This window comes from Dermacentor silvarum, chromosome 11 (assembly GCF_013339745.2).
Source record: "Dermacentor silvarum isolate Dsil-2018 chromosome 11, BIME_Dsil_1.4, whole genome shotgun sequence".
Taxonomy (NCBI): domain Eukaryota; kingdom Metazoa; phylum Arthropoda; class Arachnida; order Ixodida; family Ixodidae; genus Dermacentor; species Dermacentor silvarum.
In genome coordinates this window covers 29,986,405-30,003,904 of record NC_051164.1, presented here as the reverse complement: position 1 = coordinate 30,003,904, position 17,500 = coordinate 29,986,405, and the positions used below count along the sequence as shown (strand labels likewise).

Below are 17,500 nucleotides of genomic sequence, written 5' to 3'. Positions count from 1 at the left end.
TTCAAAGGGGACGCTCATAGCACATCCCTCCATCCATCCATCCGTCCGTGTCCGTCCATCCATCCATCCATCCATCCATCCATCCATCCATCCATCGCGAATACATTATCCCCGATATAAAATTCTTTCTTCAATGCATATTTTAGCTTACTTTTAGCACCATAATTCTTCCGGTCGTCTCTGAATTGTTAGTATAGTGCCTATACAGTCGAGCCCGGATATATCGAACCCAGTTATAACGAATTGTGTATATCGAAAAGCTGTAAAATACACAGTAAAATACCCTTCAAAATACCATGCAAATTTATAGAGCTGGTGCACGCGTATATAGAACGCCCGTTCAGCAACACATTCGTTATATAGAACGCGGCGCCGCGCTGAAGACTTCAAAGTGCACTTCGGCGTGCACTTTGAGCTCTTCTGGCACCTGGAGGTGGAGAAGAGATTGCGCAGTCAGTTGAGCCCCATCGAGCTGTTCGGCTATAGCCCGCGTGCTACCTCAAACGTCAACACTCCTTCCTTCCGATTTTCGTGTATAGCGTCGTCGTGGAAGTTGAGTGCCTAATAATTCGTGAGTTTTTTTTTTTTTTTTAATTCGAAAGCTTGCCCTTAGGCATAATACAAAGCATATCAAAAATACACGAACAGACTTGATTCATGTAAAAAAATCCAGAAGTGAACGATGATACGGTCCATGAATCCAACGTTCAAGGTCGGGTGGGCGGCCAGGCCGAAGGCCTGTTGCCCGTAGGTGGCGGAGACGGCTTAGGTGAAGTCCTGAGCACGTCCATAATAGGTGTGTCACTGTCACATTTTGAATCGTAGTGTCACAAAATGGGCACGAGTTCATTTTCCACAAGCGATGGCCGTTGCAAGTGGGAATAAAAGAATAAACTTGGACTTTACAATGAAGTTGAACGTGATCCAGCAATTTTTTGCAGGTAAATAAAGTGTCGAATAAAGTGTTTTTTTTTTTCTTCTTTTTTTCCCCCAGAGAAAGAAAGATTAAGTTAGGCAGCGAGTGGACTTGGATGCCAATGTTCCCAGAGGCCCGTTGACCTCCGAGGTTGACCTCGGTGTGTGGACGCGAGAGACCGTTCACCTCCTTCAAACTCCTCTCCAAGATGGAGATGCCGCGGTTAACGGACTGTAGTTCACGACGTAGGTGGCGCTCGAGTAATTATATAGATCAACTGATGCAACCACGTTGGGCTGCAGGACAGGTTCCATATCCCCGTGTTGAAACCGTTCCTCCACTCATGTCAAACTGCGCGGCGCCCCGATCGTCATGCGGCGCGGTTTATGGCGGCCATGGCACTGTGCTGCTAAGCACGAGGTCGCTGGTTCGATTCCCTGCCTCGGCGACCGCGCTAAGACGGGGTCGAAATGCAAGAACGCTTGTGTATACTTACATTTAAAGGCGCACGTCGAAGAACTCCGCGTGGTCAAAATTAATCCGGAGTCCCGTGCCTCGTAATCATATATAGTGGTTTTGGCGCGTAAAACCCCATAATTTAATTATCGAAACATTTATAAGCCCCATATCCGAAAATCCCACATGAACATATGGGCGTCTCATGTAAAATTCCGCATGTTTTCACACCATATGGGGCAAGTGATATCACACGTAAAACCCCGTGTGGATCGATATATGAGACTTGCTGCATAGGATATATGGGAACCTATGGTTCTATGTGGGAGCCCAATATGTTCATACTGGGGTCATATATGGGGCATGCCCCAGTTATGATATGTGAGATCATAAGGGTTTATATGCTATATATAGAGGACCCCAATAAATGCCCACATTGGGTTATTGGATATCGGGTTTATAGCTTTTCTTCGATAAGGACAGCACGAGCGTCGGAGGCGAAAGACACCCTTGCATAACACTCGTTCATGGGCCTGAGCTCGTTGCTCTCTAAGAACTGCTCAAATGAGTCGTAAATATCTAGCCAGTGTCTGGAAATGCCTCGCGCACCCGCCCGAATCGCTGCGTCGAGTCTGTGCGCTAATCCTTCTGATCACCCCGGCAGTAGCGCACCCAGGATGTCTGCCAGGGCCCCCCCCAAGGGGGGTTGACAGTTTGCCAATACCATCTAAACAGCACTAATTTCGATTTCTTCATGGGAAATTGTAAAAAAATGCGCTTTTTGCGAGTGTGCAGACGATTGCGCGTCTTACATCTTAGTTGCAGTACTCAAATGCGTAAGGAAAGAAAAGGGGTTAAACAAAAGGTGGGGTTAAGTCGGCCTCAGGGGGGGGGTTACAACCCCCGAATCCCCCCCCCGTCGGTGCGCCACTGCACCCCGGTCTTTAGCACAAGCCAGAAGGGCACTCCGAACCTACATTTTGAACCGTTCCACTTGTAGCGCACGCGCGTGCTATGATGAATGCTGACATCACTTTCGCTTCACGTTGCTTGAAAGTTCCGGCATAGAATAAAGAACCATGCGACGTCGCAGCGAGCCTTCTCTACGGCGAGGCTTTCGGACGGTTAGCTTGCGTCCTGTGATTGGTCTTATAGTCGGTCACGTGGCGTCAAGTGCGTGGCGGCGCGAGCCACCGCCAGGGGTCCAAGGCGCAAAATGGGAGTGGATGAAGTGGCGTGATGCAGACGCCTGACTTGCCTGGTGTCACGCGTCTAAGCGTCTAAGCACGCTTGCACGTTCCAAAAGGGTGAACCTCTTCTTTCTCTATGCGCCCGCCTTTTCATTCCGTGCGATAAGCTCACGATAGATCACGATAAGATCGAGTGCGATAAGATCACGGACGTGCACCGTATGCTGCAGATCCGAGAGAAGGCGTGCGAGGATCAGCCGATAAGGATGGTGGCATGTTGGGTGCCGTCGTCTCGCAAGTGCGGGGGGGGGGGGGGGGGGGAGGTTAGCGCGGAGCCACTTCTAGTGCGGTCGTGGCTGTGCATGGCGCGGCCGCGCGCACCCTATCATGAAAGTAATCTACGGCATCTGCGGTAGAGCACTCCACGGGCCTGATTTTTCGGCCCAAGCCCAGCCCGGGCCCGTAATACAAAGCCCGAAACCGGCCCGGGCATACATGAGCGAGACCAGCCCGGGCCCGTGGCTAAGCTTAGCTAGGGCCCGCGTGTGCATGACCAGGCCCGACCTGTAAGAAAAAAATTCTTCTTACAGATTGTACCGTATCTGTCAGCCTCACCTTCTCGAGGTTTAATCAGCTGCAGTATATAAGCAATAAAAGGCCGAAATCTTTGTTTCTCCCACGGGAACATCAGCAATCCGGCCCAATGCCTGTGCTGCTATTTTTCCGCTGGTGCGCATGCACTCACCTTGATGTGTACGATATGGTTCTATGATGTCATTTAGCATGCAAATATACAGGGTGTTTCATTTTTGCTGAACCAAATTTTACAAGATTGCCTGTGGCAGGTAGCATAATTATAATCCTTGATCTAAACTACTCGATGAGGCGGCCATTACTTCCACGAGAAATCAAAATGCCAATTGAAGAATTACCATAATTATGCTAATTAACTTTTTAATTATTTTACGGCACATCTTTCAATCAACGAATTATAGCCGCCGAGTTCGCAAGGCGTATTCACTTAGAACGAATTCTCAGGACTAAACCAGTTTCGAGATAATAATTTTCAAAGTGTCCGACGAAATCAATCAAATGAAATTATTCTCCAGTATACATGCTGGACGGTCATTTTGGAGTAAAAGCTACATACGTAGCTTGACATGACCCAAAAGACCAGGCAAGGCAATAGTACAGCAAACAGCGTGCGCACATGCACAATAATTCACATATATTTCCAGCTCTCGCTGGAATTCCTCATAGACGAAATAGCTATGAACGAAAAAACAAAGAATATTTCCATCACGTCAAGTTAACAGAAATTGAAAAAATTTTAACATATGCATTCTAAACAACACTACAATAGCAATACTAGCTATACAAAACAACGCAACACCAGCTATACAACATAGTTATGAGACTTAATTTTACAAGATTAACATTTGCGAAGAAAACGAAAAAGGATGTACATTATGTACTGTGAACCATACACAAAGGCAGAATAATAATCACATCAGATACATTACAAGCGACCAAAGTATGAGCTCAGTTCTTTCTTACTGAAATTATCGACATTTTTGTATTTGTTCAAAGTGAATGGTAGGTTATGTATTAACGACTGATGCTTATAGAGTGTTCTGAAGTAAGGAATTGGCCATATTTCAGCATTTCTTGGTTCGCATTAATGCGACGCTTTAAGGAGGCTGATTGTTTCATGTACGTCCAAGCTAATTCTGACAGGGATCTAATGGATAGTTAAAACGACTAATTGAAGAATTAACATAATTACACTAATTAACTTTTTATTTAATTATTTTACGGCACATATTTCAATCTACGAAATATAGCCGCTGAGTTCGCAAGGCGTATCCACTTGGAATGAATTCTCAGGACTGAACCAGTTTAGAGATATTAATTTTCAAAGTGTCCGGCGTGGGCGTTCTAGTTACCTTTATGAAAAAAACGCTGTTTTATGCATTCAAGCACAAAAGTAACTGGCCTTAGCGCTAAAATAATACAATTGTATCGACACTGGTAATAGTGCAATCGCAAAAGCGCTAACATGGAAATGGTTTGAGGAGTGGTTCTTTGTACAATTTATTTTTCCTTACGCGGAAACAATGTTCGTTTTTGTGGAAAAGAAAAAAAAATTAGCGTAGCTTGCACTGGCGGCGCAATGCTAAAGAGACAGCGGAGCTGATGGGCACCTAGCTAGTCCTGGCTTTTGGGCTAGGCTAAGCACTACCAAGTCATCCCCAGCATTTCCTGCAATTGATTTATTATTGATTTATTATCGATTAGCTATTGATTGGCTATCGATTGTATATCGCAAGATATTGGCCACGTATTTGGCCTAGGCTAAGCAACCAAGTTATCCGAATTTATTGATTATTGATCGACTATCGACTAGCTATTGATTGGCTATCAATTACCTATCGATGACTAAGTTTAAGTAGTCCCCACCATTCTTAGCTAGACTTATCCAGGCTCAGCTTCGCTAGTTCACAGGTGTATGTGCCATTACGCGTGGACCCTTTCTGCACTGCTGCCAGGATCGGCCCACATTTTTGGATTCAGCAGACACATTACGCCCGGCTGAAACAGCTCCGCTGTTAAAAATGAGAACTTCATCTGTTTTACTATTTTCTTTGATAAGATATACAGTCAAGAAAGCGGTGTGGATCAGAGAACAAATGGGGATAACCAATATTCTAGTTGACATTAAGCGGCAAAAAAGGTTCTGGGCAGGCCATGTAATGCGTGGGATGGATAACCGATGGACCGTTAGAGCTACAGAATGAATACCAAGGGCCAGGAAGCGCAGTCGAGGATGGCAGAAAACTAGGTGGAGTGATGAAGTTAGGAAATTCGCAGGCGCAAATTGGAATCAGCAAGCGCAAGACAGGTTTAATTGGAGATTGCAGGGAGAGGCCTTCGTCCTGCAGTGGACATAAATATAGGCTGATGGTGATGATGACACTCATCTTGCACGTGTCACTTCAACTTGGCAAAGAATGCATTGAACCATGCAATGCATAACGGTTGCGTGTACTCAAAGGCCTACTTGGGCCCATCAAAGGCCGGGCCCGTGGCTTCAAGCCCGAGTCCGGCCCGGGCCCGTGCAGTGCTCTAATCTGCGGTGGGTACGTGCTAAGTTATATGGCTGATGGATTAGTGTGCGCTGTGTTCTCGAGAGCCTAGTTCGCGTTGAAGCGAGAGGCAACGCGAAGGGGAGGGAATTAGCTCACCGCTGCTGCCACTCTCCATGACACCAGCGTTCCGACAGCGAGTGCCGACAGCGAGTGCCTGCGGTCATCGAACGAGATGTGTTCGTGTTTGCCCGTATACGACGCATGGCACCAAGCTTGCTATTTTAGTACTAAAGCAAACCTTTACTGCCATTTATACGGCCGATAAAATTGCGAACCTTACTTCGTGTTATGTCTAATACTTTGCTATCATTATCAATGCTTTGCCTTTCGGGCGAAACTGGAACTTATTTGCTTTTACTTTTCACCGATTGGCACAGCATCACTGTTATAATTTCCGATGCTTCCCCCCCCCCCCCCCCCTCACCACTTTTCAAATAGTTAAGGGGAAAAAGGATCACTAAATCAGTTTAGACTGATATCCTGTCAAAACTCTATTTTCGTTAATTTTGCACTAACAGATTGATTACTACAAGAGAAAGTGAAGCTACAAGTTCAATTTTTTAAATCTTGTGCCAACACCCCAGAGCGAGTGCGAAAGTGCATCGTCGTGAATTTCAAAGCATCATTTCATACTTGGGCCTTTTAGTTTCAGTCTTTGATGCCTTCAAAATGTAATGCAGTGCATCTAACGGATAATAAAATTACTAGGTGAGAGTAAATGCCGTCAACATCCACAACGTCCCGGTGAACTGGCACGGGAACTTAAGAATTTCCAAGGCAGTGCGCATGGCGCTACCTGTGTTTCGTTTTTTGCATCTTACTGACTTGCCAAGCCTCTCATTGCAGTAACAGCGGCTTTTTCTTTATTCAGAAGGATAACTTTTGAATATGTCTCAAAATATATTTCTCTTCACTGTCCTTTAAAAATTTGAACTTTGACGCTCTGAAGTAACCCGTACTATACTGCAATAAGTTGAGCCAAGATGTTTTTTGTGGTCTGTTATTACCATACTTACCTAAATGTACCACTGTCAGATGACTTCTAGCCTGCGAATATGTCCCTCACATTATGCAGAATGAGGTACTGAGCTGCCCATCATAGCATGGTGCATTGTAATGCCTACAGGATGTAATCAATAATGAGAAAAGAGCTTGCAGGCTCGATACATCAACTGAACTTCTCATCACTGGAGCACACTTGCTCCAATGTTCCACGCAAATGACGATACAGGCAAAAGTAACAACCACATGACCTTATTTATTGTGATGTTAAAAACTGGCTTTTCTTGATTTCAAAAGCACATGGTTACCACTTGAACAACATATTAGTATTTACATCCTCAGTGTTTCCGTGGTCGAGGCAGGATAGCTATTACATTGCAATGTGGTCATGTACATTTGGCCGCGACACCTTCGCCGACTATCTCATAAAGCCTGTCCATATTAGTCAACCCACACATCAAATGTTAACAATGTATGAACTTTTCTTGTGGTCAATCCCTGGCCTCAAACATGTTTGACAAGCACCAGGTCTCAGTTGAGTCCACCAGACTCCCGGCTTAATGGTACTCAACATCATAGTATGCCATACTCACCAATTTGTGCACATCAAAACTTGCGAAATCACAACACCGGAAGGGGGGAGGGAGAAGTGGGGCAATAACATGCAATACTGAAAAACTTTTGCCCTGAGCATGCGTCTTCCGAGGTATACACGCATATTTTACTAAAGGTGATTTACCTCTATATGCAGCTTACAAGCATCAGCAAACTTGGAACAGCACAAACCCGACAAGCAACACACTGTTTATAGATCACAGTGACTGTTCGAGCAACTTTGCTTTTGTCGATTACTCCCGCTTCAGAAACTTGTGAACAAAACTTGTTCAGAACAGGTACCCCCCCCCCCCCCCCCCCCCCCTGCGTTGTTTCACAATCAGAAGACTTTCATGGGTATGGGCGGAGATAACGAGTGAAACTCTATTGCAAAGAGAATTTTTTTTTCATAAAACCCGATGCAACGTTAATAAAATTGCAAAACGAGCCCGAATTCGTAAGTGTTACAGAAAATTCGGGGAGCTGGCAGGTATGCTTTGCTGATGCTGTGTTACTGAAACTGGCCTACATTGGCTCACATAACCATTTGTGCTGCTGAGGATTACGAAGCTATCCTTTTAGGTAAGCCGAGCCTCGATATGGCGAACCCGGATATAACGAATTATCAGATATAAGAAAGTACAGTGGAATCTCAGTGATACGATCACGGATGATACCAATTTTTCTGAGGTCCTGGCCGAGCCCATTACTTTGCAACATGCTAGAGAACGGTTGTTACGAATCGATTTTCGACCCGCGTCGGTTGATACGAATAAACGCCGCCCCACCGACGGCCGCGAAAGAGAACAGCACGCATTCACGCGCATTTTCCCTTTCTCTTTTGGTGCGGAGGCGCGGACGCGATGCCGGACAGCGCGGAAGCCGCGAGTGGGCGTGAAGAGTTTGAAGTGGTGGCGCTTTTGTTACTTTTGTGCTTTTATTTTTATATCTTCGCTCGCTGCGGCGGCCGCGCTGCCGCGCTTCCCCACGCGCGGCCGCCGCAGCAAGCGAAGGTTCGTGCGGTCTATCGCTTCAATGGAAACTGAGCGGCGTAAGCACAGCGCATACAAAGGTCAGAGCCGTGTGGAGATCGCTTTCAAGATACGGTGCGCGCGACAATACCGACAGCCGGCACAGGCGCAAAGTACAAGAATGCATTTGTTGGTAGAGTAGGAGCCCCCCCCCCACTCCCTCCCTCCCGGGCTACCTTCCCGCTTTGCTCCTTTCGCGTGGGGAGATTTCATCGCCAGTTACCCTTACGCTCGGTTGCAAGATACGCATTTGGCGCCCCAGCACAGCATCCACCCTCCCTCTCTCCCTCCCATAGCCCCACGGCCTTTCGCGCAACGGAAGTTGCGTTTGCTCTCTGCTGTGCGTTCGCTGTCCGTGAAGGCGCGCGTCCCCCGCGCGCTTTCACTCCCACATACGGCGCGCGGTGATGACTTTATCGCCCTTGGACTCGTGCTCCACGTCTCATGCTCCTCCTCCCCATCACCCTCGTTGATCTCCTCTCCCATCGGTGGGCGCACCTTGTGCTCGCAACCGCCCTTGTTGGCGAGATTTTCTCGCAGAAGCCGCAATTTCCTCTCATGCGACTGCACTGTAAGCGGTATGCGTATACATGGAGTTCTATAGGAGGGTAAATGGGAGTCGGAAAAGGCCGCGTTGTAGCCAGTTCTGCACTATAAACGGTTACGTTATAAGTGGTCTATACTGTAAATGCTTTTTACGTACGTGTGCCTGAGTGAGTTCACCTCCGACTCTTTAATTTAGCTAGTTTTAATTGTGTTTCGATGATACGAATTTCGGCTAAATAGTAATACGAATATTTTTCTTGACCCCGTGAGATTCGTATCATCGAGATTCCACTGTACATCTAAAACGATTCTCACCCATATCAGCTGTAACACACATGTGCTTATAACGAATATCGAGCGTGGCAAAAGTTTTTTTTTTTCATGTCTGATGCAACCTCGTTACAAGGTTTAACTGTGCTAGAAGTAACAAGGCACTTGTGCAGGCGCTGCAGCAAATTTTGTTTTAAAGAACACAAACAGCTTGCTACAGAAGGGCAGATGCTTAGTTTGCGACACGTTGACTCGCAAAATTGCAATTGATAGACCACTTTTCAACGTAATTCCATAAACATGCTTATGTGGTGTTTCCTTGTTATTTCACACATGTTTCTTGTTAGCAATTTATCACATCTGGCTGCCAGACCATTTGCATAATCACAGCAAGGCTCACTGTAGTATTTTGTTAAATATAAGGTTGCAATTGAAACTGTGCTATGCTGCTACTCTTGTGAGTTTTTTCTTTATCCTTTTTTAAAGCATTCGCTAAAGCTGGTGTGTTTGCTCTAGATGCTTTTCTTTAAATTTATAATTTTTCAGACACATGTGACACGGTTCATAACATCCATATTCCACTACATGTTTTTGTGACTTAATTCTTGTACAGCCCTGTAAAAACCACATAGTATTTTAATAAATAATTAGAGACCCGAGCAAATTGCTTCACGTATTTGCATAGTCAATGACTGCACCAACACTTTTTTTTATCTTTAGCACTTTTCAACTTTACAATAAGCAAGACACTTTGCTAATAAAGTGGCTTTGTTGAGCCAAATGAGACACTTGGCTGCACCTCTGCACTGTACCATTCAGTACAGTCCAATGCTGTGTGTGGTCAAACACTCCAGAGTGAATGTTGCATGGCTATCGCTTCAAGTGCTGTATTCTCAAAATCACTCTTGGAGATATAGTTTCACTTCTGGTATGATGCCTGACGTAATGCAAGGCATAACAGCTCTTCGGAGCGGTGGGCATTTGCTAATGCAGCCATCAATTCTGCAACACGAAAGTAATGCTGCCGAATAGAGGTGTCCTTTTGTCACATTGACATTCGTTGGCTGAGCCAATCAATACACACTGAAAGTAATATTTTTCATGAGCTATTGGTTCAGAATAAGGCTCCTGTAAATATAGCTTAAGAGGAGTGATTGCTCCAACAGTTTTCGTCAGTTGCGTGGCATTCGTGAAGACCCCAGACGCATTTGCTGGTCTTGATGATGGCAAAGCAACTTTTCCAAGTTCAGCACGAGTCAGGGTCATGGCATTTCGGGAACAGGCCTTCACGGAAAATGCATCTTTTAACTCTTGCTCCCTTTCTTATCATTTGGCTAAGCATGTCACTCAAGTCCAGTAACTGCAGATGCCTGGCCAAAGACGGGAAGCCATGATTGGCCAGAAGGCAGCCTGCTGAGAAAGAGGTGGCGCCACTGTCTCTGTCGGTGAGAGAAATGGGTGCTCGAGTTCATTTTCGGGGGCCTCCTCCTTTTTTCTTTCCTGGCGCTTGTTCCAAGCCTTTGAGGTACTTGCGTGGCACGCCGTACGATGGACCAGTCAGCAGCTTCTCCAGAAATACAACCTGTAACAGCCACACCGAGGGAGCCTCCCGTTTAAACGATTGGTGCAGCATAGCTCCAGTCACGGTGCAAAGCGCCCTGTACAGCCACAATCTAAAGTTTGTGGACCAATGCACCAGAAGAACAGCTACATTTTGCTGCGACCTATGTACACGGTCTACACTCAAAGCGAACTGCAACAAAAATTTGGACGACATAAAAAGCGAAGTTTTAGATAGCACAGATATAGGGTAGCGTGCAAAAGCTTACATTTGAAATACGAGTGGATGCGCCACGAAAAATATATGTTTTTGATATCGAAACTGGATTACTGGCCTATGCGGGTGAAAACAGGGTTCTTCGCGGTTGCTTCTACTTATTCTAACAATGTGCGTCTGATTTTGCGCTTAATTTTTGTGATTATTTCGTGCTGCTGCCAAAACTTCGTCTGCAAATGCGATTTAAGACAGTTGACATAAGGTCAAGTGCCTCTGAGTTTACGGGTATTTGATGCTGAATAATAAGGCACGGGTTGGCGAGAACAGACAGCTAGTGGAAATAACTCAATTTTAAAAGTTAACATAAGCCAAATAAAGAACCTTTTATAGTACAACGGCTTGCTAGTCTGTTCTTTTACCATTAACAATGTAATTGTGATGTTCCAATATGTTAAAATAACCAAACTTAAATGCACGTGAACATGATTATTTGATATTGGAAGCTAAGTATTCATATTCAAACAATTTGATATTTGCACACCCCCACTCACAACTGTACTTCCTTTCACTCGTCCACGGTCAACAATCACGTGCACAATTTACAGGCTGCAAGACATACATACTGCACTGCGGAGTACGTGCCACACGGTTTGGAGCAGGACACACAACAAGAACATGAGCGTGCACAGCGAACATTTTTCAGCTGCTCTTTGCTTCGCAGTGCGACTTTGGCAGTGACAAGCTCACCATGCGCACACTCTCTTACTGCTTACGAGATACCCTTTTCCTGCATGATGGTTGCACATAACTTCATCAACGTGAATACTGATCCGTCGCCTTTATGGAAAGCTGGACTGAGGAGCACTCCGCTTCTTGTACCGTTTGGTGGCAAAGGTTGTACAAGCTTGCAAGGAACTGCCTTAGCTTTCTTTGCCTTCAGGAAGCCCCAAACAAGTGAACCTGCCTAGCACACTTTGCTTAGTCTCTCGGTGGTATGCCTGCTAGGCCTCGTAACCCAATAGAAGTACTGGCATAGACAAACATTAACTTTTTAGGTGCAGGGTTGTCTTTTAATTTTTTTAGTACAGTCCTTTGCTAGCTCACATAGGGTTAACAAGAGTAAGAAGTGCTTTCTCGGCTAACAGCATCACTGTTCAAATCAGCACAGCCTGTCATGGCTGGCTTGAGAAACGATGGCTCAGTGCTTTCTGTAGTGGATTATGAAACAAATGTGAAATAAATCTCAATCTGAAGGATCAGTAGGTGGTTGCTTTCAGTAAGGCTCCATGCTATTGCATGTGCGAATTTGATCTAATGAAGAAACCTTCATTAGATCAAATGCAGCTCTCCAAGGAAACACAGACTGGACCCAACATTGCTTCTGTTTCTCAGCTCTATGCACGAAAGACAGTGGGTGTGCATTCGAGCGCAGGCACTTTTTGTTACCTGGTTGCCCTGGACCAGAAGCTGTTGCTTGCCATTGGCCAGAGTGGTCAGGGTTGTGCTGGCCGCCACGCCCACTTGAACCTGTGCGACACACAATCGACTGTTCAGGGAAGATGCTAGTAGACTCCCAAGCATGTCCAGCATGATGCACAAGATTTGTAAGCATTAACCTTCGTGATAAATTTTGTGGGGATGCACGACTCTCACGTGTCTCCTGATGTTGTTTTCCCCGCATGACTCCCATCTCCTGTAATCTGGCTTCGCCGCATAACACTGCGCCGGTGACAGTCGGCGTGGTTGCAGAGTTGTACGACAGATGGCGCAAGTGTTGTAACGCCACCTGAACGGCGGGGTTACTTGGGTGCAAAAGGGAGAAGGCTGTTCCTCTTTGGGTTGGGATCGGCAAACGGTGCGGACGCTCTGCGCGTGCGCTGTCCCGCTTTCCATGATCGTTCGAATGCGCCACCATCATGTGACTGTACACATGACCGATTAAGCGCTGGTGTCTAACATGGGGCAAACATATTCGCTCGCTATCAGGTCGCGTTGACTCGGACGTCCTCAATTTCATGTGCGCCCATCGGCATGTTCTATGGGGTAGTAATTCGGCTAGCAGGCATTAGTGTATAAAAGGTGCAATAAATGGCCTTGTGATTATTTGCGCTACTGTGTTGTCATTCTTTTGTCCTAAGAGCATGTTTGCGACCCCCACAATTTTTAGAAATTCGATTCGATATTCAACTTCCTTTTTTTCTTGATTTGATTCAAATCTACTATTTAAAAAGCTTACTGATATAAAATAAAACAGACCACAAGGATCAGTCTGAAAAACTTGGCCATGACAGAGTACTACGTATGTCCAAAATTCCTGTCACCATTATAGACTGGTTCTAGCGAGTTCTCCGAGCTTTGACGAAATCCAAATAATCGAGCAGATTCGAAAACCACATGCTCAAAAAATCATTCAGCAGCTGTATTTACACAGCCGCAGCCTTCACAGCAGCAGCCAGCGTGGGGGTTGGTGCGCCACTGGCGAAAGTGTGGTTGAGGGCATGGTCTGTTCGAACAAATTAGCGCGAACATATGCAAGTTTGAATGACCGCGTGTAACATCATTAAGCAGGGACGACCGCGCCAGTTCGAATTAACCGGAAGTTCAAATTAAGCAAGGTTGAACTAATGAGATTCCACTGTATTTGCAGAAAAAGTGGGACTCACCTCGTGGGCCAGGTGCGCAACGTCGATGCCGTATGTCTCGAGACCCTCGACGAGGGTCACCTTCTTGTTGCCCGTCCGCTGGGCCACCGTGAACGAAATGAAGGGCAGGGCACCACGGTGGACGACGGGTGGCCCACCACCCGCGGGCGTCACCTCGTGTGCAGGCTGCATCCGCGACAACACTCTGCTGAAGAGTTCTTCCCAACTGAGCTTTTCCGATGAGCAGGCGGCTGCGTCACTCAGCCGAGGGTCCATCTGCACCAGGCTGCGGCATGTCAGGAGCAAATGACTGTTTTTTCAGCTCTGTCATAAGGTTTCCTACAAAAATTACTAAAGGTAAATCTGGTACTGTGATCTTGCATGGAATGCTGGGATGTGACACGGGAATGATGAGGGATTTGTCGAATTTTTTAGTTAGTGGTTTCAGACGCTCTTGTGGCGTCATTAACTACACCTTAAAAAGAACATGTTGCTCAGCTACTTGGTGCATGAAAGCAAACAAGCAGATTCTAGCACGAAACAGATCATCACCGAAGGAACACAGACGTATGCAGGACAGCACCCGTCCTGTCTATCTGTGTATTCTTTTGGTGGTCATCTGTTCTGCAGGAGAATCCCCTTTTTTTACTGTTTGCTACACCTTATCTTTCTAAATTTGCAAGTACAATCATATTTTTCTAAACGCATCAAGGCAATAGGTCTCTGTTCACATCGGATAAGGTATTTTCATGTTGGACATGACTTCATTATAACGAGGTTCAGCTAAATTATGTTCATAAACTGATTACCATTAGTGATTACAATTTAAAACCACCTTGCATTTGATCTACGCAAGTCCTGAATGCGATAAGATTAGCATTGCCTGTCTCACTTTTAATGAAATTTTAAGGGACATGAACCCATTACATGTCAATCGTGCACCTCAGATGAACCAAACAGTGATGCTAGAGCTCCGAATTTTATTTACACTAAGGAGACAAGTCAATGGCCCTTGTATTGGGATACCAGCTACATGCACTCAAAGACCGTTTATAACAAACTTGCATTCCAACACAAAAATACCTAACACTTTTGTTATATCCAATATTTCATGACAAGCATACACTCATTACCTGCTGATATCAGTGAGAAACATTTTAGATTTACTTCATTACACTATCTGATAACTCGTTATATCCATGTTCTTTATATAGAGGTCTGACTGCAATCTGTTATTTGCAAGGGCAATGCAAAATATTTTCATTGAATAACACAGAAGAGGTGTATTCCTTTTGAATGTCCTCTGTCGTCAATTAAAATAAATGAAATTCTGGGTTTCTATGTGCCAAACTGCGATTTGATTATGAGGCACGCTGCAGTGGGGACCTGGAATCAATTTTGATCATATGGGGTTGTTTAACCTGCACCTAAACCTAAGCCGACAAGCATTTTGCATTTGGCCCCCACCGAAATGAGGCCGCTGTTACTGGAATCGAACCCATAACCTTGAGCTCAGCAGTATAATGCCTTAGTCACTAAGCTGCTGTGGCAGTTTGCCCTCTGTACTTGTTCTCTGCAGAAAGAAATATGAATGCACTAACCTTTTGTCATCTGGATCTTGCAGTTCATTTTCCTTTACGTAGCTCCGTATGGTGGCTTTCACTTCGTCCAGTCCGAGTGCGTGTCCTTTGCTGCCAAAGAGGGAGCACGACATTGCATTCAGGGTGCCGACACGAGTGGGCATGCACATTCAAGTGCTCGCTATACTGGGTGTCCCAAGTAACATTGGCCAAACTTTAAAAAATATGCAAATGCTACGTAGCTGGACAGAACCAAGGTAATGTCGTTTGCCGTCGCTTGGAGATACTCAGATTATTTTTTGCATTCCACCTCATTACATAATTAGTCTTCATTAATTATTCAACTTCTCAAATATTACAGTTAGATGAAAAGTGTCAATGAGAAAAATGCAGAGCAAAATGAGAAACTCTCGACACAGCTTTCTGTTGCTCAATTCGTGCTACATAAATGTGTTTTTCCGAGTGTGAAAGAAGCCCGCGAATACACGCAAAGTGCCTCGAGCGGCCAGTCGCGCGGCAAGCTCGATGCAGTGCATATTGCCGGTTTACGAAAGTCAGCCTCGCCGCAATACAGAATGTTACGTGGTGAAACGATGTGTTCCGGTGAGGCATACCAAGAGTGAACCCGCCGTACAAGTACAAGTGTACTGGCAAGCCTTCAGAGCTATTTTGGACATTCCTGTGGCCATTTTAGCCCTTGGATTCCACTGTATTTTTGAAGTCAAGATTTTGAGATATCTGAAGTCTGGCACAAAAACTTTTGAGATAAGGGGTAAAAAACACGTGGGTTGACCCCACAGCAACAAAAAAATTTCATCTTACCCAATTTTGAGATATCAGGTTTGAGGTAATGAGGGTTTACTGTAAAGTCATTTTGAATTTTATTGTATTGTATTGCAGTTTAACACCCCAAAGTTGCACAGTGGGCTATGACAGAAGCCCTAATGGAGGGTTGCGAATCAAGTTTAATCACTGAGGTTTCTTAATGTGCACCTATAGCATTCTTGCATTCCAGCTCCGCGTTCTTGCATTTCAACTCCATCGGCATGCAGCTACAGCAGCCGAGAATTGCACCCGCGACCTCGAGTTCAGAAGCAGAACGCCGTAGAAAACGATCACAATACTCACTGCCGACGTGGGAACAGGGGCAGCACGGCCGCCGTGATGGAGCGCAGCTCCCTGATGGTGGAAAACGGTAGCCGTCCTCCTTGGGCGGTTCGGCGGAGGCAGTGCCATCTGGGAGAAGCCGCGGAGCCGCGGGTGTTCCCTACGAACTGACACGATGCTCTGGACACCCGGACTGGTCTCCTTCAGCGCCAGCAGACCTTCCTGGGAGCAAACCCCCGCAGAACCAACCTCTTAGAATGACTGCCTTCCACCACTCACCGGAAACTTGCCAGTTGACTAGCAGTACTAGTGTTACGAACACACTTTTTGATAATGAAGTAAATAAAGCTGATTGATTGATTGATTGATTGGCTAACTGACTTAGCAATAGCACCTTTGTGAGAACAGTAATACGAGAGTTCTAAGCTGGGCTACTATAAGCTTATGCTCAACATGGTGAAAACTAATGTGTGATTTCATCTTTCAAGTTAGACATAAATTGAAATACGGAGACGACGCCAGCTTTAAGTTTTTGCACCAGCTCGCCTTAGCTTTATGGATTTTGATGATGTTTGCTCAGCCCTAGTTAACTTTTTAATGTGTTAGCATTTTTCGGGTACTTTACGCACTTTCAGGGGCTCTCTCTTTCTCTCCGAGTGGTGTGCGTGCATGTCAAAACCATTTTCCTGTCTGCCTGGGTCACTGGGTACTCCGTGGTCGAATTGGTAGTGCATCGGGCTGCTGTGCCAAGGGAACAGGGTCCGAAACCAACCTTTGGATCAACTTGGGTCCCTGAGTATGTGGCAATGTGTATACATACGTGCCACTCTTCAACAAACCTCCTTCACGCCTGCATGGGTCACTGTCGATGCAGGACTGGATAGGTACCGCTATTCGAAGACTCTCTGATGCCAACTTGGGTAACTAGGTACGTGCCACTGGGAATGTCCTCCTCCAAAACGACAATCGCTTAAATTCCTCCGGTGCTGAGCGGAGTCGAACCCATGTCACAAGGGTTCCACAAGGACGGCAACCCGGCACATTGGCTGGCTGCGCCACAAATGCACTGAGTAGGTGCCGCCGGGTGTGCGGCAAGCGAGGGAACAATTCTCAGCATTCGCAGGCACCGGTGCACCACAGTTTCGAAGGCCATGCGCAGATTTCTCGGAAGCAATAAGATGGTGCAACAAGACCAGAAAGAAGCACCAGAGAAAAGCCCGGTCGCCGCATGAACTCATGG

General features: G+C 45.8%; 1 protein-coding gene across 2 annotated transcripts in view; it reads right to left on the bottom strand.

Moving 5' to 3' along the window:
- Positions 1 to 9,591: 9,591 nt before the first annotated feature.
- LOC119433245 (eukaryotic translation initiation factor 2D) overlaps positions 9,592 to 17,500 on the bottom strand; it is a 45,457-nt gene continuing 37,548 nt past the window's right edge. The window contains exons 7-10 of one of the 2 annotated variants that reach the window (XM_049659004.1): positions 15,175 to 15,264; positions 13,595 to 13,859; positions 12,378 to 12,458; positions 9,592 to 10,736 (exon numbers count right to left, since the gene is read on the bottom strand). In XM_049659004.1, the coding sequence (XP_049514961.1) occupies positions 10,623 to 10,736; positions 12,378 to 12,458; positions 13,595 to 13,859; positions 15,175 to 15,264 (550 nt within the window). In that variant the 3' untranslated portion in view covers positions 9,592 to 10,622. The remainder of the gene's footprint in view (positions 10,737 to 12,377; positions 12,459 to 13,594; positions 13,860 to 15,174; positions 15,265 to 17,500) is intronic. The other variant, XM_049659003.1, reaches the window with a different exon arrangement.